Here is a 21611-nt window from a genome sequence, read left to right on the forward strand (position 1 = left end):
ATAACCATAACATCCATACCATAATTGCAAAACCATAACCATAACCTGATTGCCAAGCCGAAGTGTGTCTAGACCCCACTCCCAAGATGTGATGCTCCAGTAGACTCTACACATGCTCTGGCTACATCTTTCTAATGCTGAAATTTCTCAGGATTGTCTTGTGTCTCTTGTGCAATCCCTGCCCTCTCCTCTGCATCCAAACATGCCGGCTTTGGACTGCCATCCTTGTACCTGTCTCTCGCCTTTGACCAATGGTGTGACATTGTGGCAATTTCCATGCTCAAAATCCAATCATTCGAGACTGGATCATACCCCTTTGCTGACCTATACTCTCTGTGAATGGCCTCAACGATGCAATTCTTTCTTTCATCATCTTGATTATCCAAAATCTCCATCACAAAGTGGCCAAACTGAACCTTACAACAGAGCTATCAAATCCTCTATCGTATGGCCTTTCTGACCCTATTTGACATAACAAACCCATTCCTGATCTTGTACACTTTGCTAGGATCATGCTCGTGTGATCCCCGAGGTGTACGTGGTGTGTCACTCGGTGAACTATCTACTGAAGAGAGTGTTGGACGCTCTCTCTGTGGTGTGGATGCATTGGTAGAACCACTACCACAACAACCACCACCTCCAGAATGATGCCTACCTTGTCTCAAAGATGAACCAACCGTCGGTGTAGGAGGAACACATGACTGAGGTGGAGGGTTGATCAATGTATGGGAGACACTAGCCCTAGGCATAGGGGCGGCCATAATAGGTCTAGAGGAACCAAATGTCCAAAGGTTCTGTGCGTAACTAACCTGCTCTGGTGTGAACTGTGTCAAAAAGGAGCCCATCTGCTCGGGTGACATGCCAATCGGAGTGACATGAAAACTAAAACTCCAGAGTGACGTGAATCTCTCCAAGAAGAACATCCACCTGCTATGGACTACCCCATCAATTGCAACTTCATCGACCACATGCACAAGTAGATGCATCTGGATGATAAGAATGTTTGTTGGAAAGTACTTCTCCACCATACACACTGCTTCAATAACATTTAAGAGTGATGCATCAATGCTGTCTTTTCTTATCTCTTTTGACATGATCCAACGTACCAACTCACCGATTTTATAGATTGTTCTTCTAATTTCATCTATCAGACAATCCTTTATGGAAATTGGTAAGATAAACTGTAAAACATTGTGCCAATCATGGGACTTAAAACCACTAAGATTAACATCTCTTGTAAAAGCCGTTTTCAAACATCATATACACCCAGTGGGAGTCTTGAATGAAGATATAGTTTTCTTCACTTAATGCTCTTCTGCATGACTCAAAACCCATGGACCTTTTGGTATATCAAGCTTTTCATTGGGTTTAAGTTGAGGCTACATATCTGGAATTTGACCCACAGCCTGCAAGTCATCTCTTTGGGCCTTTCTCTCCCTTTTTCCAGTGATGGTTTTCCATATGATCTGTAATGGAAATGGCCTATGAACTTTGAGAATAGCGGAATTAGGAGAAATAGAGTGAGAAGTTTTGTGAGACTACTTTGAGAACATAGAGGGTGAACTTAATTACCAGTAGAAACATAACCATAATACTTAATTAGCTTGGCATGAACACTCAGGGGGGTTCACCATTTAGTATGCCCTATATAACGTTCGTTTGTGGGGTATTAGAAAAACACCTCTTAAACATGTTTGAATGAATAAAATGACCCCTTATTTTAGGAATTTATTTCAAAATTGAATATTAAAATCCCTTATTTTAATGTATATCTGTTAAATTGTCTAAATCTTTTGCAATTTTAAACCCTCCTTTCGAACTCACGTCATACATTAACATGATTACCAAGCTAGCCCCCTCCTTGCTTTGGTTGAACCCCCCTTCTAGCTCAAGATGGAAGCTCATTGGACCCCTGCAAGCCTGACCAATCACATGCAAAGTGCATATCAAGCAAGCTTGCTAGGCTTGGAACAAGCGCCGTCTCCCTTTCCCCTTTGATAGAGAGGACTTGATAAATGAAAAAACAATTAATTAAATTATCATTGGACCCCTTGCCAAGGCCAAACAATAGGCTTTAGGCACACTATGACGGAAAAATGAAGAGGAGCTTGACAAGTGTACTAGTTGCCTTTTTTATACCAAGATTGCCTTGTGTGAGTGTGTATGTGTTCACTCTCTAGCTCCTAGAAGGAGGGCTCGTCCCCTCATGAGTAGAGATATGCTTTGACTTTTTGAACACCTTAACCCCTCAAGCACCTTAGTCATGGAACACCTTAGTACCTTAGTCATTAAGCACTTCAAGAACCTCAAGCACATTAGTTAGCAAGCACGACAAGCACCTCAAGCACCTTTGTCAGCAAGCACGACAAGCACCTCAAACTTGGGCCGGGTTCCAACCTCAAGCACAACCCTAGCTTGCCTAAGGTCAAAGGACTTTTAACACTAACCTTTGGAGGTCTTTAATGAAGCTAAACATAAGGTCTTTAAGCTCCATTAGCTAGTCTTTCTAGACCATCTCTCATTTGGACCCCTTTACCATTGGCCCCGTGTTGAGATAGATCCGTAAGCAAAGGTCTATATTCTAACCCTTGTTCTCATTTATTCTCCCACATTAAATGATCAATTGAATATGAGAAAATAATTTGGGTTGTTAGATATTAGAATTTATGACATTACCTCTCTCTTGAAATCATAGTCGACCTCAACTATGAGGTAGAAGAGATAAAGCCTTAGTCATTAGTCAATGTTTCTTAGCGGGTAGAGGATTCCTTTTTACCCTACGACATCATTCCAAGATAGATGACTAATCCATTTGGTGCTTGGGAGATGTAGCTGCCGCAAGCATGTATGCTCTTTAGTCCATTTCATTCTCCCAAGTAGAGTGACAAAGTCTACTTGGTGTTTGAGAGACGTCGTCATCACAACCATGATTCTGAGCATGCATACTACTTAAATTTGTGCACAATAAAAATAGAATTAGTCTTACAAGACAAAAATGTTGATCATTAACAACAAACATGTGCATTTGCTTACTCTAGTGTAGCATTTTAAGCATTGACAAGGTTCATACTATCCTTAAGCTGTATTCTTTGCATCCATCCAACATCCTCAAAAGGATAATTTTTGAACTTAATAAGATACCGTCGGATAATGTTCCATGTTGTAGTATCTTGTCTTCATGCCAAAGGATAGCTTCGGGTTGTAGCACCTCTTCTTGGTCCTTGATTTTGGGTGATACGTACCAAAGCATAGGATAAAACCTAAAAACCCTCCCCTTGGGGTTTAGACTATGACATAATCTAATCCATAAGACCATATTTAATAACTTTGATACAATACAATCTAGGAGACCATCCCAAATCAAGGAGACAAAGCATCTCTAATCCAAGAGATAACTCACACCTCCCCTTGAGAGAAAAATATCAAATTTTGATTAAAAAATATATTATTATCTCTTTTTTGATTAATGCATTTAATTTTCTATCCAAAAGTACTTGCACTCTACTATATAAGACCTAAATGGCATCAAATTTTCAAAAAAAAGCAATTCCCAGCCTATAGATAACATCTTTTTTCCAGAGGCTGAAAATTCAACTTTAAGCTCAGGAGTAGCTTTGTCAAAGCGAAGTGGAAACACATTTGTGAAAGCTCTAGGAGTTTTGAAATCATTTGTCTACAAAATTTGAGCGCGCTACATTTGCTTCCATTTGTGATCAATAAGTAAGTGACCAAAACTATTCCAAATTGGATGAAACCTCTTGATAATTAAGTCTGAAAACACTTTGTAATAACTTTGTGAGTCACCAAAATTTTAAAAACTTGCAAATCCGGATCCCAAGAAATGGGGAAAGTGAGAAACACTACATCATTGAATGCGGGGGGCGGAAAGAATGGGCGATTAACCAATAGGTAGATTGTCAATTGATATAAAGTAGATGATGCAATGCTTGCCACAATTTTTTCCACGTAATAATTAAAGAACCTCCTACTTGAGCTTCCACAAAGTTCAAAGCTAGTTTTTGTAAAAAACCCTTACTGAAGTTTTTGGATAATAAGCACACATACTGTCTTTGAGTTCTGTATACTCTGCTCTTTCTTCTAATTGAGCTTGCAACTTCCTTGCAGATAGTCCATTTGGAGCATGGTCTCTTCCATTGCATTCTCAAGTGAAAGCTCTACACAACATTGTAAGTTTGTTGTGATGAATCAATGGTTTTGTTGTAGATAACGTTCTTAATTTTTTCATAACTAAGGTTTTACGCATCCAAATTACATTTTATGCATATATAGGAGAGATACTAGGACAATATTGCTAATATATCAAATCTACCCTACCTTGTAGGATTTCTACCCTATAGATAATAAGCGTGATTTTGGCAAGTTATCCAAAGGGGGATTTGAGGCCATAGACATGTGTCTTAATTAGTAAATGTCTATCCATCCTATAAATTTGGTCACATTTTGACTTCATATGCTTGGTGAATCGTCAAGATTTTTTTAGCGGATGTTTTGGTTAGTTTTTGTTGCTTGACATGTAGTTGAGTACATCGTTGAGTAGATAAGGATCGAGTGTGTTATACAAGAGCCTGACAACCTCTTGTAGCCTCTATGCAGTAGTTAGTCATGTTGTCTCTGTCCCATGGTATGTCATTTATGCACGTGGTTCTCACTATCCCTACAATAAGATAGAGAGGCTTGGTAGCCAAAGTGCCCAACACATACATCAAAATTTTCTTCTTGTGATACCTTGTGTATATCATCTCTTTGATCTTCAAAATTTTTCTTGTAGCCTTCGATTCCAACTTTTAAGCCCAATGTTTTTTTAAAATATTGTTTAATTTGCCGAATTGAGCCCTTCATGCTTGTAGTTGTAGATTTCAATGGGTCTTGAAATATGCTGATAGCCATGGATTTCAAATCTCCTTGGCTTGGGTCCTTAATGTGGACCTTGAAAGTCCCTTGGCTAGGCTATTTTAAGTTCTTTTGGCTCCCAAGTTTGTGCTCATAAACCCTTGTCATGATTGCTTGTGGTGTTTGCCTTGCTTTGCACTAGCCGTCTAGGGAGCCTTGCTCCTTGAAAGCCAAGCTTTGCACCCTTGTGCTTTGCATGATGCCTTGCATGGCCTCGAAGCCTTTGCATGGGCTTCACATGGAGTCCACCCCTTAGGGTGTCCCTTGACACCATTTGGGTGCCTTAAACTCATCAGGCCATTGAGACCTTGTATGCTCTTCCTTCTTGCCTCGCAACGTGGAAAGTTGGGCCCACTTTTCATCTTCAAAGCCTAGAAAACTAGATGTAATTGGCATGTTTTGTAGGTGAGAATGACCCCCCTTGGGGCACCCTTGGGTGCCCAACCCTTTCACAACATCTGAAACCAAGTTCAGGAAGCCATGGAGGAATTCTCACGCGTTGAAAATGGGGGGGGGGGGGGGGGGGGGGGGGGGAGAGAGAGAGAGAGAGAGAGAGAGAGAGAGAGAGAGAGATCAAAGAGAGAAGAAGACGAAGAAGATAATTTTTAACGTTGTGGGAAACTATCCCAAAAGAACTCAAAGATCTATACGAGAGTTGAACTCAAGACTTGTTATTCAAGAGGAAAGTGACATAACCAATCTACCACACTTGTGAGAGAGAGAGAGAGAGAGAGAGAGAGAGAGAGAGAGAGAGAGAGAGAGAGAGCTACATCCCCTCTGTCTTTGGCACCCTTAGTGACTAGTCGGTATGATTGTTGATGTATAGTGACTGTAATACCGACTATGTAATGACCCATATACTGATAGTTTGATACCGTTTCTAGTACTGACACCACAAGCTTGTAAATACCCATTGAACAACATTGGTAAAATGATTGATCTGTGAAAGCTCCCTTATCATGTCTATGTGATAGAATACTACCTCTTTCCTACCTTGTAGCGCGAATATCCTCGGATTTATGTGGAATATTGCCACTTTGTGTGTGTGTGTGTGTGTGTGTGTGTGTGTGTGTGTGTGTGTGTGTGAGAGAGAGAGAGAGAGAGAGAGAGAGAGAGAGAGAGAGAGAGAGAGAGAGCACATGGATGGGAGAATTGACTTTAATGTGTGAGATTCCACTTTAGATTGCATCAATAGTTTCCTTTTACTTATCATTGGCTAGCCACAATGTCATCAGAATATTTGACAAGGATACCAAATTATCTTTGGAGAGAGAGAGAGAGAGGGGGGGGGGGGGGATGTGTCAAGGGGAGCAACACTTTTCACATGCAAAAATGCTCCACTAAAGTCCTGGCTACGCGAGATAGTTGAAGCTACTGTTGTGTTTGTTGTATGTGGAATTTGGCGGACAACCATGTAAAGATTAGTTATTTAATGAGTCGAACGACAAGCAATGGAATGTCTGGGTCAAAGTAAGGGTCAAAATAAGAATGTAGAGTTTAGATGCACTCTGAGGGATCTCGAAGAGGTCAACAGTTCAACTCCCGCCTATGACGTCCAAAATAACCTTGTGTAGACCCAGTCAAAAATGCCATAGTCTGGCCAAGGCGGTATCTTTTGAAAATTTGCCAAGCGAAAATGCCACTTTTGACTTATGGTGAAGTGTCTTGTCCGTATATGGACTTGATTATTAGCTCATAAAAAATAGAGGCCAGGTGCAAGAGATAGCCCGAAGAGAATCAAGTGCATCCGCGAGATCATGAGCTCATCCGCACACTAGATATGGGAACCAGGACTCAGTCAGTCACTCGTAGTGGGATGATCTCGGGCATTTGTCAAAGTCTCGACCAACTAATTGTTGTCGACCCTTTGATTTAAGGCATCCTCATCTGTTGATGCTGCAAGGTGGTGGTGCATGGGGTTGTGAGCTTTTCTCTCTCTCTCTCTCTCTCTCTGTCTGATCTGCAAACAAGCTTTCCACAACCAGCTAAATATCCCCTGCAGAGCTGGCGCTCGATCACCCGCTTGTTAATTATATGAAGCGGGCATGCATCACCACTCCCTGTTCACCACCAACTTCCATGGTGGCTCAGAGCAGCGCCTGTGGGACAAGCATTACCTGCAAAGCCAAGCGGCCGCGGAGATCGAGAGCCAAGCCCAGGGCTCCTATCACCCATCTCGTTGCACACGACAAGACCCACTTCAAAGCAATCGTCCACCACTTCACAAGCCTTGGTTGCCCCCTTGACCACTCCCTCATCTTACCGCTTTGTCCCGGCATCGTCAATATTCCCGCACCAGTCCACAACTCCACGATTACCCCTACATCATCATCTTCTTCTGCCCATTTCTGTGGCTTCACCATAGCCGAAAGCTTGATGTCCTCCTTTCAAATGATCTTCTCCTGCCTTCAACTTCTATGTAGAACTTCCTCTAGCATCATGATCGGCAATCATCAAGGTGCAGAGGCTGACCTAGACATGTACAAGACTAAGACTTCACTGCTCATGCAAGCATTGAGCCGTGCCGAGGTCGAAGGAACGAATCTATAGGCTCTGGCTTTTCTCCAACTTTCTGTAGCAATAATTCTTATCTTAATAGTACACCATACTGTAATTAATGGGACAGACCCTTCTTCAATATTGGTTGCAAATCCTCATCTTCAAGAAAATATACCCTCATCTTTGAATTATAGTGATTTTGAACTAGAACTATGAAGCATGTTATGTATGACTTTTACAATTATCCAAGTTGCATACTTGAAAAACATGGCAAAAGAAGCACTGATTTTTTTCAACACTATTAAGTTTTGAAAAGATTTGCACAGCATAGGGCTACAGGTGGAATCAATTTTAGCTTGAAAAATTGTTCTTTCATTCATATCAGAAGCTAAGTTTGAGGATATCTAGCTCTTCAAAAGCCATTCTACATATCATATATCAGTTTTTGCATGAAGGTTACCTTTGTTAATAGGACATAAGTGTCTTTAGTTATCAACCTAGTGTTGATCGCTTTACCTTCAAATTTCATTTCTAAGCATCATGTGTTGTGACACAATATCCATAAAATGTACATATCTATCATCAGGCTTGTTGCTTTGGTCTTCTGGAAAGACCTGGAGACAAACGACCTCAGAATTGTGCAAATGATTATCTGTGTATTCATTATTTTGCGCTCTCAAAAATTGCCAATTTTTAAAAGCCGAAACTAAATAACTTGTATTGTCTGCTAAATAAGCTACATAAGAGCTTGTTATACCCATTGATAAGTTTATGCATGGATTGTCCTAGACAACTCTTGTGCTCATTTTGAATACCTGCTTTTGTACGTTAATTATTGGGCTATTTTGCGACACAAGCATTCTATTTGATTTACTCAAAAGAGCCGGGAAAACAAAAGTTTACCTTATACTTTTCCTCTGCGATGTTATATATATCATATCAGCTACATGTGAGCTTCATCTTGAGGTACATTGAAGTAAACTGATGCTTGGTCAAAGAGTGTGCATTGAAAGTTGGGCTTGGCATTGCTTGTATATTTTAGTGCTTGAATTAAATGTAAAAACCTTGCATATCACTAAAAATCGAGCTTTTTTGGATGAACATGGGAGAGCAATGTCCTTTTGAGTTCGTGAATGAAGCATGCACTAGAATTTGAACTTGGCATTGCTCGATACTTTTTTAGTGCTTAATATGTATGCAAAAATCATTGCATAGCACTAAATTGGGTATCTTGAATGGCCATGTGATAGCATTGAACATGAAAGTTTTAGTGCTTGTGTTGAATTTCCAAATGCTTAAGAAGCACTAATGATTTGAGCTTCGCTTTGAAGGGTTGTGTGGGCAGGAGTGTGCTTTCAATTGATCCAAGAAGGGGTCATCATTGCAATATTACAAAATTTGGCTAATTAGAGCCATTCCAATTGATTGGATTAAAAACACTGTATATATGCTAGCTCATAGCTTGGTCAAAAGTTAAATTTTCTCATTTTGAGCTAGTATTTACCCAGCTTTTTTGAAGCTTTCAAATGCAAATTTGGCTATTGAGAGCCATTCATTTCATTCCATCAAGTTGCAGGCATCTCTAGCTCATAGATTGCACTAGAAAATTGAAAATTTCATGTGAGCTAGTTGTTAGACAACTTTTTGAAAAGCTTTAAATTGTAAAATTTGGCTATCGAGAGCCACTTCATTTCATTCAAAAGTTGCATTATTTTCAGCTCTTGACTTGTTTTTTTCATATTTCATTGAGCTAGAAATTAATCAAACTTTTGAATCATGCATGAGATATGGTAAAAATTGCAAAATTTGCGTATGTAGAAGCTCATTTTATCTCTCATGATTGTTATGTATGCATAAATTTGCTAACAAAGAGCATCATGTGCATAACCAAAGGCATTTTTTCCCTTGGGTTTTTTTCCTTTGGCAAATTGGGGTACGCAAGACCCTAGAATTAAGTTTTCATTAATGTTTCTTGTGTGCTTTTTGGCTTTCAATAATTGGCTTTTGTAGCTTGTGTTTACACTTAGCTTCAAAAAGCTTGGATTGTAATAAAAGATCAAGAGACTTCTCTACACAAAGGATGCTTGCTCAAGGATGCTCAAAAGAGCATGAATAGGTGTAATTCTTCCATGAGTTTGCTCTTTTGTTCATCTCTTCATTCTTTTGCTTGGCTTAAGTGAAATTTTTCTTCTAAGCTATGGCTTTTTCATGTTCAAAAGCTAAGTATCCTAAAGTTTCAACACTTTACTTTGTGAAAATTAACTCATCAAAAAATCAGGTTTTATGTGTGCTAATCATAGGTAATTGGCCTTGACCTTAAGTTAATGTAGGTTCATTTCTCATTAGTCCTAGACTCTTAGTGATAGGCTTTATACTCCATTCTTTTTTAACATAACCTAGGGCTATGATTAGGCTTTAGTCCTTTAGTCCAATTGCCATTAGCATATCAAATTGGAAGCAGTGAAAATGTGCTAAAAACATGAATCAATGAAGCAGAAAAGTGTCAAGAAAAAGTAGCAAAAATGCTACTAGACACATGAAAATTAAAATCTTTATGTTATGTTGTGTCTATGTGAGGCCTAGCGCCTTATTGGAACTTGACAGGCGAGGGGAGTCACCTTGGCTCGCTTGGTCAAGGCCCTAAACCGATACCCTGAATTGATAAGTGTTAGCCGTAGCCTTGGTAGGCTAGCGGGCTTTTGGAACACCTTCTTGAGGGTTCAAGGAGCCAAGAGTCACACCTAGACTTGCCTTGGGGTGGTAGCCTTGTGTTGTGATTTACTTTTTCCTATGATTGAAAGAACAGAACTTCCATGAGGTTCAAAAAGTTGTGACTATGTACTAATAGATTAGGAGCTTTTTTTATAGCCCGTAGACATGATAGACTTGAATGATTTATTAAGATTGCTCACATAGTTTTTAGGCTAGTAGGTTTATGAACTTGCATTAGCATAGGGTCATAATTGATTGCTTGTGTTTCATGCATAAAACTAAAATCTCAAGTGGTTTAATCTTCACAATAGTTTAGGTGTTTTTTTGCTTTATGTTGTCTAGTTTTTTACTATGATTGACCCATCTTTTAGAAGCAAAAAATCACTTTGCATGATTGTTCATTTGTACTTCATGTTTTATTCATTCTTGGTGGCCTTTGATGCTCATTACTTGTTCTTATATTTTGCAGCTCAACATTTCTTCCATGGACTTGCTTTCTACAATGTCACCGTGTCTTGCTTCACCGGCACACGAGGACGTGTGCCAAATTAGGAAGGGGGGAATGTTAGCAGCGGCTAACATAGGCTACACCGAATATGCACCATGCTGGAGATGTGCTATAGTGCACAACATTTCCTTTTCATTGTATAGGGCCTTGGGCTCATGTAGGAGTTCCAAAGTTGTATGAGTCTAAGCTAGAGAGCAACTTTATCCCATAGTTGAAGAGTTTGAGGCCCAAAGCTATAAAAGAGCCCTATGCTTGATGAGAAGTCATTCTTGGGTGAGTTCTCCTCTTTGTAGAGTGGATGGTCATGAGGCTCATGGGCTTTCCATGCCCATGTAGCTCTTGATTTCTAGTAATCAATTACACTTTCTTTCTTATTAGTCTTCTTTGCTTGATTATGTGGAGTGAGATTGTATTAGAGTGATGGTAGATCTCTAATCCCTTTTATGAGTTAATCTATTCTATCCACACCATTGGCCATGGTGTGTGAGGGCTATGCCTTCCTTCTCTTCATCTCTCTCTACAAGGTGCGGTTAGTGTGTGTGCATACGTAGTCGCATTGAGGGGTTGTGCCGGAATGGACACACTAATGCGGAGCAGGCTTGTGTAGTTGTGAATAAGAGTGATTGATGTGAGAGGTTAATTTCAACCACATAATTGTGTGCTAGTGATTAGTAAGTAGGAATGTGTTGTTGATTAGAGGAAGCCCCTTTCCATGGATTCTCTCTATGATGAGTAGAAGGATCCCTTGAATCCTCTATGTCTATACATCTTAGGCTCGTGCTTCCATGCCCTAGCGCGTTACCAATCCACGATTTGACAATTTTGTGGGTTTAGGTCGTGCTACAACGCCTCCCTACTCTCTCTCTCTCTCTCTCTCTCTCTCTCTCTCTCTCTCTCTCTCTTTGTTCATACTATAAACTACCTCACATTCTCTAGTCATGTCCAATCCCCGCACACCTCGGTCTAGAGGTGCACGGAGATCAGGATCACCGGGTTATAATGTTGTCTTTATTGATCAATGCCTATATTTGTGGGTACGAGAAATCTACACACCCACGTCTACATGATAGTGCATGTAGTGGACAAAACCCCTTTGACTCTTCTCTAGCTATAAAAATTCACAAAATCTTAATATCTCTTCACAACAGATCTTTGTTCGAGGGATTACTTAGCACATTACATGTTGGCCTCCAATCTGAGTATCATGCCATTGAAAGCTTTCCAACTTAAGGTTGCATCCGTAGAGAGGAAGAGAGGGATCACCGTTCGTCTAACTCTAATTTTTTTACCGTAATTCCAAAGGTAGACTCTAATATAAAAACTCAATCCAAAATCTAATCTTAAATATAACCTAATTGAACATGTGGTGATTCGCGGCTAATTGAATATGGTTAGTGTGTGAGTTAATAGGTGTCAGATTCTTGTGGAAATATACAATTGTTGTGTAACTAGTGTTTGCTCTTTGGGCAAAGCGCGCCTTCATTGACATGCACTAAAATCTAACCTAAGTCTAATCTAATCTTAAATCGAACATAAATCTAGATCTAATCTAACATTAAACTCAAAATAATCCTAAATCTAATCTAATCTTGAATCTAACCTAAACCTAAACGTAATTTAACTTAAATCTAAATTTAATCTAGTTAATCTTAAAATCTTGTCTTAATCTTAGATCTAAATCTAGTCTAATATTAAACTCAACATAAACCTAAATCTAATCCAATCTTAAATTCTAAACATAAATGTAATCTAACTTAAATCTAACATAGCTAGCTAATCTTTAATGCTACCCTAATTTTAAATCTAACCTAATCTTAATCTAATGTAAATCTAAATCTAACATAATCTTTAACTCAACATAAACATAAATCTAAATGTAATCTAGCCTAATCTAATTTAAATCTTAACCTAATCTCTCTCTCTTTGTTTTCTCCCCTTACCTCTCTCTGTCGTCTTCTCCCCCTCTCTCTCTCTTTGGTTTTTTATTCTCTCTCTCTCTCTCTTTCTCTTTCTCTTTGTTTCCTCTCTCTCTCTCTCTCTCTCTCTCTCTCTCTCTCTCTCTCTCTCTCTTTTCCTCTCTCAATGTGTGTGTGTATGCAGTTCTTTGTTTATTCATGTGTGTATGTATGTGTTTTTTGTTTATGCATGTGCTCTCTCTCTCTATTTCAAAGACACAATATGTGTACGTGTGAGAGAGAGAGAGAGAGAGGGAGAGAGAGAGAAAGAGGGGAAGGGAACATGAGAGAGAGGAGAGGAGAGGAGCATACCTGGATCTCCTTCCTCTCCTCGTGTGTGTGTGTGTGTGTGTGTGTGTGTGTATGTGTGTGGGGAAGAAAGAGACAGAGAGGAGAGCGCGGGTTACCTCTTTGCTTGAGCGTCGAAAACTCAGATATGAGATATGAGTTTTGGGCGCTCTCAGTTTATTTTTTACCCTTGTCAGCGTCACTATGAGCGTCTTTATGGGCGTCGCTATAGGCGTCACTATGTAACAAATAGAAGAGTGATGCTCATAGTGACGCCCATAGCAACACTGATAGCGACGCCGTGGATTTTCACTTTTGAGCGTCGCACTGCGAGCTTCGCTAATGTGAAGTAACTCCTGTAGTGTTAGACCCTGGGCTATGCATAAATCTGCTGACCTGTGAGACTACAAACTTCATATCCGGCCTCGTGTTGGATACATAAATGAGGCATTCAGCAACAATTTGGTAAAGAGTGACACCTGCAGGATCAGCAACATCATGAAGACTCAATTTCAAACCTGTTTCCATGGGAGTGGCAATAGGTTTGCAATCCTCAAGTCCAAACTTACATAGCAATGTCTCTATGTAACTTTTCTGGCATAAGGCAATACCACCATCATAGTGCTTAAAATGTATACCCAAGTAATGATGCAACAACCCCAAATATTTCATCTTGAAAGTAGCATTCAAATCATCTTTAAATTCAAGAATACGTCTCTCCTTTGGTCTAGTGATCAACAAATCATCTACATAAAGAACCACAATGAGAAGTACATCAACCTCATGCTTTACACACAATGTGCTCTTTGTTGGACTGTTCTGAAATCTTTGTTTAACAAAATGAGTGTCGGCTTCTCATACCAAGCACGAGGAGGTTGCTTCAACCCATACAAAGCTTTCTTGCATTTGCACACCTTATCCTCTTGTCTTTTCTTGACAAAACTGCGAGGCTGCATTACATAAAATTATTCAAATATGTCACCATTGAAGAAAGCAGTAACAATGTCTGATTGATGTACATCCCGACCAAAATGAGCTACCAATACACATAGAAAATGCACAGCTGTCATACAACGAGTGGGAGAAAAATTCTCTTCATAGTCTATGCCTTTTTTGTTGTGCATAACCCTTTGCAACAAGTCGTGACTTAAAGCGATCAATCTCACAATCCGGCTTGTGTTTCAACTTGTAAACCCACTTCATACCAATGGCATTTTTTCCAAGAGACAGATCACATAAAGTTCACGTATCATTTTCTATAAGTGCATCATATTTCGATTGCATATCCAATTTTTTGAAATTTGTGCTTCATCAAAAGATAGAGGTTCCTCAACATTATGCAAGCTAGACACAACCAAAACATAACAATCCGATGCATAAGATGCATGGTGAGAACCTGAATGAGTGCAGCTAGACATATGTGTATTCAATTTACTATCACACAATGTATGTGCCATCCATTTTGGCGTACCTTTAGCCTATTGATTTCCAGCCCTTTCCTCATCAAGTACATCATGTACATCTGCATTAGTAATAGGCTAACCTGTAACATTTAAAAAAACCCCAATAGGTTGTACATTTGCCTCATTGGAGTTTACATTCAAACTTCCACCACTAAAAAGAGGTAACAAAGTGTCATAAATTTCCTGTGAGCTGACATTATTGTCTCTTGTACATGACAGCAAGGGCTGAACAAAATCTTCCACAAACACAACATCTTGTGAGACCAAGATACACTTTTTTCGCGGACGATACAACCTGTAACCTTTTATTTCAACACTGTAGCCAACAAAAATACATATGACAGCCTTATCATTCAATTTTTTGTGATGTGTCTGTGGCACCAAAGCATACGCCAAACATCCAAAAACACGCATGTGCTGAAAAGAAGATCTTCTATCATGCCATGCTTCATATGGAGTAATAGACTGCAAAGCTTTCCTAGGACATTCTGTAAGGTACATAAGTGGCACACATGATGGCCTCAAGCCCAAACAAATGCGTCAAATCAAATCTTGACTTTTGACCATACATTGTGCCATTTTTGTAATTGACCTGTTTTTCCTCTCAACAACACCATTTTGCTAAGGTGTATAAGGAACTGGACATTGGTGTTTTGTCCCATGACTAGCCAGAAATGCATTAAATTCATGAGACATATACTACCCCCCTCGATTGGAACGGAGGGTGCCCATAGTACATTTTGAGACATTTTCAGCCATAGCAAAAATTGTTTGAAGCACATAAAAAGTTTGAACTTCTCTTTAGCATATACACCCATGCATGCCTAGAGTAATCATCAATGAAAGTCACAAAGTAAAGGTAATTACCCAAGGATGGAGTTTCCATGGGCCACAAACATCACTATGCACAAGCTACAACCTGCATGTGGCCCTAACTGAATCATTTTTTAGAAACTTTGAACACTGAATCTTACTCAAAATACAACCTTTGCAAACATGTTTGGCAGGTGCTTCAAGAGGCGGCAAAGAAGCAACCATATTAGATTTCTCCAAACGCAACAAACTGACAAAGTTTAGATGACCAAAACATGCATGCCAAAGTTTTTCATCTGAAATAGCCTTTGAACCCACAACTGAATTTGCAAAAGTCTACCCACACTTGTCATACAAAGTGAGCTTATACAACCGAGGACATAAAATTCCAGATGCAACAATTTCATCTCTCAAACTAAGATCATGTACTGTATATCTTTCATCCACAAATTTGACTACAATACCAAGTCTATCATGTGCAATACAGACAAAAGATTCTTCTTGATCCCAAGTACATAAAGTGCATCCACAAGTGTGAAAGAACTACCATTTGCAATAGTAAGCACAATCTTTCCAACTCCATTAACTGGACAAGAGGCACTGTTGGCACAAGTAACTAGATTCCCATGAGGGACAGACTCAAGAGGTGAATAAATCACGATGTGAGGTAATGTGCGTTGTAGCACATTACCACACATGTGAATCTGCAACAACTGACAAGAATGCATCATGTACAATAGGATTATAGGTACACTCTGCACCACTGTCAAAATACCACACATGTGAATCTGCAACAACTGACAAGAATGCATCATGTACAATAGGATTATAGGTACACTCTGCACTAAAATCCCATTCTACATCAACATCAGCATCACAATCTCCTTTCATAGAAGACTCAACAATAACTGCATTTGTAGTGGAACCAATATTTATAATGGAGCCACCCTCTTTCTTCTTTGCCTCTTTGGCCTTCAACTTAGGACACTGCTTAATTATCTAATCATTAGATTTACAATAATGGCAATATATCTTATTTTTTTCCCTTATAACCAAACTTTCTAAACAAATTGTTGCCAGCAGCAGCATTAGGAACGTGTGATTTTCCACTTGCAGAAGAACCATGAGAAGTGGATGCATTACTGTTACCACCTTTTCTTTGAGCAAGAATAAAGTCCTATTCAACTGCATGCTGTCTAGCCTTGTTTTCTTTTAAAGTGACTCTTGCAACATCAATGTACATAATGCATCAAACTTGACAATTCCTTGGGTCATAAGTCTCCAAGTACTACCAAAGATCTGGTAAGAATCTGGCAAGGCATCAAGAATAGTTTGCACAAGGGGTCTGTCTGCTGAAATGACTTCACCTGTAGAAATAAGTTGCTTATTAATATTCTTGACACCAACAAGGAAAGTGTCCATATCATCTTCCTCTTGCATAATCTTCAATTTCAGCTCTTCACGTAGCAATGCATTTTTAGCCTCATTGGGACTTGCATAAAGACCAACAAGAATATCCCAAGCTTGTTTGGTAGATTTTACTGAACAAATGTGGGGTGTAATAGTACGCTTGACAAACAACACAATCAATGCATGAGCTTCTGAATCTTTTACATCCCAATGAGCTTGCTCAGCTGTAGGCAAAACAACAACAATCCTTGCAACGCGACCTGCAACATCCTCAACATCACCTACATCCTCAAAACCAGGATGTACATCAATGCCATGCACAGTATTTCAAATGCCCTTTGACACAAGAACATGTTGCATCATATAAGCCCACATAGGGTAATTGTCCCCATCCAATCTGCTCTCAGCAGTAAACATCTTGAACACATCTATGTTGCTGTTAGCCATGGTAAATGCTGCACTTGAAACTGCTAGAAAAAAGGAGAAATGAAGCAGGAACAACACGTGCTATATAGCACAAACCGTAGAAGATTGTAAGGGACCTGTAATGCAATAAAAGGAATTCACAAAAAATTTGCACAAAATGACAAAATAGCCTACGTACTATTGCCTCTAGTGAAAATCAAGGCCGAAATGAGCCCGAAGAAGAAACCTGAGCAGACTAGGCTCTTTGAGCTCTCCCAAAATTTTTGTCAACTTGCCAAATCTCACTAAAATTGGAGAAAGTGAGCAACCGTGTGCTAGAGCTGCTGGCAACTAAGCCCGATAGGATGCAACCTGCTCTGATACCAAATGTTATAATTAGGGTTGCAAGAAAACACACACAGCTTGGAGAAGACAAATGGAGCTCAAGGCACACAATTGAGAGTGTATAACTTAGTGTGCATTGAAAAACAGAGATAGACCTAGAGTGATGGGCGTATATACAATGCACGAGGGAAAAAAACTCCTATAGAGGGAAAAATTGCCCCGGTAGTTCTAAGTGTGTTCACACACATCACTACCACATGTATATGGTAACAAATCCCCCCTGGAGTGATGCGGTGAACGAGAGCTAGCACATAGAGTAATTGGAAGTGCCATGCCCTGAGGACATGATCAGTCCACAAAGAGGAGTAAGCCCAAAGCTTAGTGGAAAGCTTCAAACTTCTCACAAGACAATGCCTTTGTGAAAAGATATGCAAGGTTGTCCTATGTTGGCACATAAGTTAAGCTGACCTCTCTAGCTGAGAGCCTCTCCCTAACATAGTGGTAATGCACCCCAATGAAGCTTTGTGAAAGCATGAAAAATTGGGCTCCTCGCATCTTCCAATGTGCTCGGTCTGTTAGTGTAGATAGTGTTTGCATTGTTTTGTCCAACACCCAAATTTAGCGATAAGCCATCGAATCCATACACATTGAACCATAGATGTGGAGAGTGCCGTGTCCTCAGCCTCACAACTAGAAGTGGCCACATTAGGTTACTTCTTTCTCAACCATGACATGCATGAGTTTCCAAGCATGAAAAAAAAATCACTTGTGGACACTCGTGTGTCAAAACAACTAGCCCATTTTGAGTTCTAAAAAGCATGTAAGTCTAGGGGCAATGATCCCCCTCTGGGATAAAACAAGCCAAGATATAAAGTGCCACTAAAGTAGTGAAAAATCCTCTTTACAGCCTGCCAATTCTTAGATCCTGGGCTATTATGCACATAAGTCTATTAACCTGTGAGACTACAAACTGAATATGCGACCTCGTGTTGGATACATAAATGAGGCATCCAACATAAATTTGGTAAAGAATGACATTTGCAGGATCACCAGCATCATGAAGACTCGATTTCAAACCTATTTCCATGGAAGTGGCAATTGGTTTGCAATCCTCAAGTCCAAACTTACATATTAATGTCTCTATGTAACTTTTATGGCATAAGGCAATACCACAATCACATGGCTTAAAGTGTATACCCAAGTAATGATGCAGCAGCCCCAAATCTTTCATCTTGAAAGTAGCATTCAAATCAGCCTTAAATTCAGCAATATTTCTCTCATTTGGTATAGTGATCAACAAATCATCTACATAAAGATCCACAATGAGAAGTACATCACCCTCACGCTTTACATACAATGTGATTTTGTTGGACTGTTACAAACGCTTCATTTAACCAAATGAGTGTCACACTTCTCATACCAAGCACGAGGAGTTTGCTTCAACCCATACAAAGCTTTGTTAAATTTGCACACCTTATCCTCTTGTCCTTTCTTGAAAAAATCGTGAGGCTGCATTACATAAACTTATTCAAATATGTCACCATTCAAGAAAGTAGTAACAATGTCTGATTGATGTACGTCCCAACCAAAATGAGTTGCCAATGCACATAAAAAACACACAGTATTCATACGACAAGTGGGAGAAAAAGTCTCTTTCTATTCAATTCCTTTTTTGTTATGCATAACCCTTTGCAACAAGTTGAGACTTACAGTGATCAATCTCACCATCCGGCTTGCATTTTAAACTGTAAACCCACTTTGTATCAATGGCCTTTTTGTCAGGAGGCAAATCACATAAAGTTCATGTGTCATTTTGTATAAGTGCATCATATTCTGATTGCATGGTAGCCATCCAATTTTTGGACGATTGTGCTTCATCAAAAGATAAAGGTTCCTCAACATCATGTAATCTAGACACAACCAAAGCATAACAATTTGATGCATAAGACGCATGGCACGAGCCTAAATGAGTGCGACTAGACAAAGGTGCATCCACATGCAATGTATGCACCATCAATTTTGGCATACCTCTAGCCTGCTCATTTTCAGCCCTTTCCTCATCAAGTACATCATGAACATCTGCATACATAATAGGCTGATTTATAACATTTTCAAAAACCCACATAGACATTTGCCTCATTGGAGTTTACATTTGAACTTCCACCACTGAAAAGAGGTAGCAAAGTGTCATAAATGTCCTATGAGCTGACATTATCATCCCTAGTACATGATATTAAGGGTTAAACATAATCTTCCACAAACACAACATCCACTGAGACCAAGATACATTTGTGGATGATACAACCTATAACCTTTGCTTTTAGCACTATAGCCAACAAAAATACATTTGAGAGCTTATCATTCAATTTTTTACGATGTGTTTGTAGCACCAAAGCATACGCCAAACATCCAGAAACACGTATGTGCTCAAAAGAAGGCTTTCTATCATGCCATGCTTCATATAGAGTAATAGACTGCAAAGCTTTTGTAGGACACCTGTTAAGTACATAATTTGCAGACATGATGCCAAAGCAAATGCGGAAAAGCTTGACTTTTGACCATAAATTGTGCCATTTTTTAAAGTGATCTATTTTCCCCCTCAGCAACACCATTTTGTTGAGGCGTAGAAGGAACTGTACCTTGGTGTTTTATCCCATGACTAGCCAAAAATTCATTAAATTCATGAGACTTATACTCCCCTGCTTGATTGGAATGGAGGGTGCCCATAGTACATTTGAAGACATTTTCAGCCATAGCCAAAAATTGTTTGAAGCACATAAAAACTTCGGACTTCTCTTTAAGCGGATACACCCATGCATGTCTGGAGTAATCGTCAATGAAATTCACAAAGTAAAGGTAGTTGCCCAAGGACGGAGTTTCCATGGGTCCACAAACATCACTATGCACAAGCTGCAACCTGCATGTGGCCCTAACTGAATCATTTTTTAGAAGCTTTGAATGCTATATGTTACCGAAAATACAGCCTTCATAAACATGTTTGATAGGTGCTTCAAGAGGCAGCAAAGAAGCAACCACATCAGATTTTTGCAAACGCAAAAACTAGCAAAACTCAGATGACCAAAACGTCCATGTTAAGTTTTTCATCTGAAATAGCCTTTGAATGCACAACTACATATAAAAAATTCTATCCACACTTGTCGTACAAAGTGATCTCATACAACCCATGGTATAAAATACCGGATGCAACAATTTCATCTCTCAAACTAAGATCATGTACAGTACATCTGTCATCCACAAATTTAACTATAATACCAAGGCTAGCAAGTGTAGATACAGTACACAAAAGATTCTTCTTGATCCCAAGTGCATAAAGTGCATCAACAAGTGTGGAAGAACTGCCATTTGCGGTAGTAAGCACAATCTTTCCAACTCCTTGAATCGCATAAGAGGCATTGTTGGCACAAGTAACTGAATTCCCATGAGGGACAGACTCAAGAGAGGTGAACAAATCACGATGTGAGGTAATGTGCTTTGTAGCACCACTGTCAAAATACCACACATGTGAATTTGCAACAACTAGCATGCATGCATCATGTACACCAAGATTATAGGTACACTCTACACTAAAAGCCCATTCTCAACATCAGCATCACAGTCTCCTTTCACAGAAGACTCAATAATAGTTGCATTTGTAGTGGAACCAGCATTTGTAGTGCAACCACCCTCTTTGTTCTTTGCCTCTTTGACCTTCAACTTAGGACACTACTTAATTAAGTGATCATTGGCTTTACAAAAAAAGCAACACATCTTCTTTTTGCCCTTACCACTAGAATTTCCAGATGAATTGCTACCAACAGCAGCATTAGGAACATGTAATTTTTCACTCACAGAAGAACCATGAGAAGTGGATGCATTGTTGTTACCACCTTTTCTTTCAGCAGCAATAAAGGCCTGTTCAACTGCACGCTGTTTAGTCCTATTTTTTTTGAAAAGAGACTCTTGCAACATCAATGTGCGTAATGCATCAAACTTGACAATTCCTTGGGTCAAAAGTCTCTAAGTACTACCAAAAGTTTGGTAAGAATCTACCAAGGCATCAAGAACAGTCTGCACTAGGGAACTGTCTGCTGAAATGACTTTTACCTATAGAAATAAGTTGCTCATTACTATCCTTTACACCATCAAGGAAAGTTTCCATATCATCTTCCTCATGCATAATCTTTGATTCCATCTCTTTACATAGCAATGCAATTTTAGCCTCATTGCAACTTACATAAAGACCAACCAGAATATCCCAAGCCTGTTTGGTAGATTTTGTTGAGTGAATGTGGGGAGTAATAG

General features: G+C 39.4%; 1 protein-coding gene across 1 annotated transcript; it reads right to left on the reverse strand.

Annotated features, from left to right (window-relative positions):
• Positions 1-6922: 6922 nt before the first annotated feature.
• Positions 6923-7483, reverse strand: LOC147417593 (uncharacterized). The gene has a single exon (XM_086506572.1). The coding sequence runs from the start codon at positions 7272-7274 to the stop codon at positions 6999-7001; it is 276 nt and encodes a 91-aa protein (XP_086362698.1). The 5' UTR covers positions 7275-7483; the 3' UTR covers positions 6923-6998.
• Between the last annotated feature and the right edge of the window lie 14128 nt (positions 7484-21611).

Source organism: Adiantum capillus-veneris, chromosome 30 (genome assembly GCF_014529385.1).
Source record: "Adiantum capillus-veneris isolate H3 chromosome 30, ASM1452938v2, whole genome shotgun sequence".
In the NCBI taxonomy this organism is placed as follows: Eukaryota; Viridiplantae; Streptophyta; class Polypodiopsida; order Polypodiales; family Pteridaceae; genus Adiantum; species Adiantum capillus-veneris.

Coding starts and splice junctions, on each gene's coding strand:
- LOC147417593 (XM_086506572.1), bottom strand. CDS start 7,274: ATGGTGAAGCCACAGAAATGGGCAGAAGAAGATGATGATGTAGGGGTA.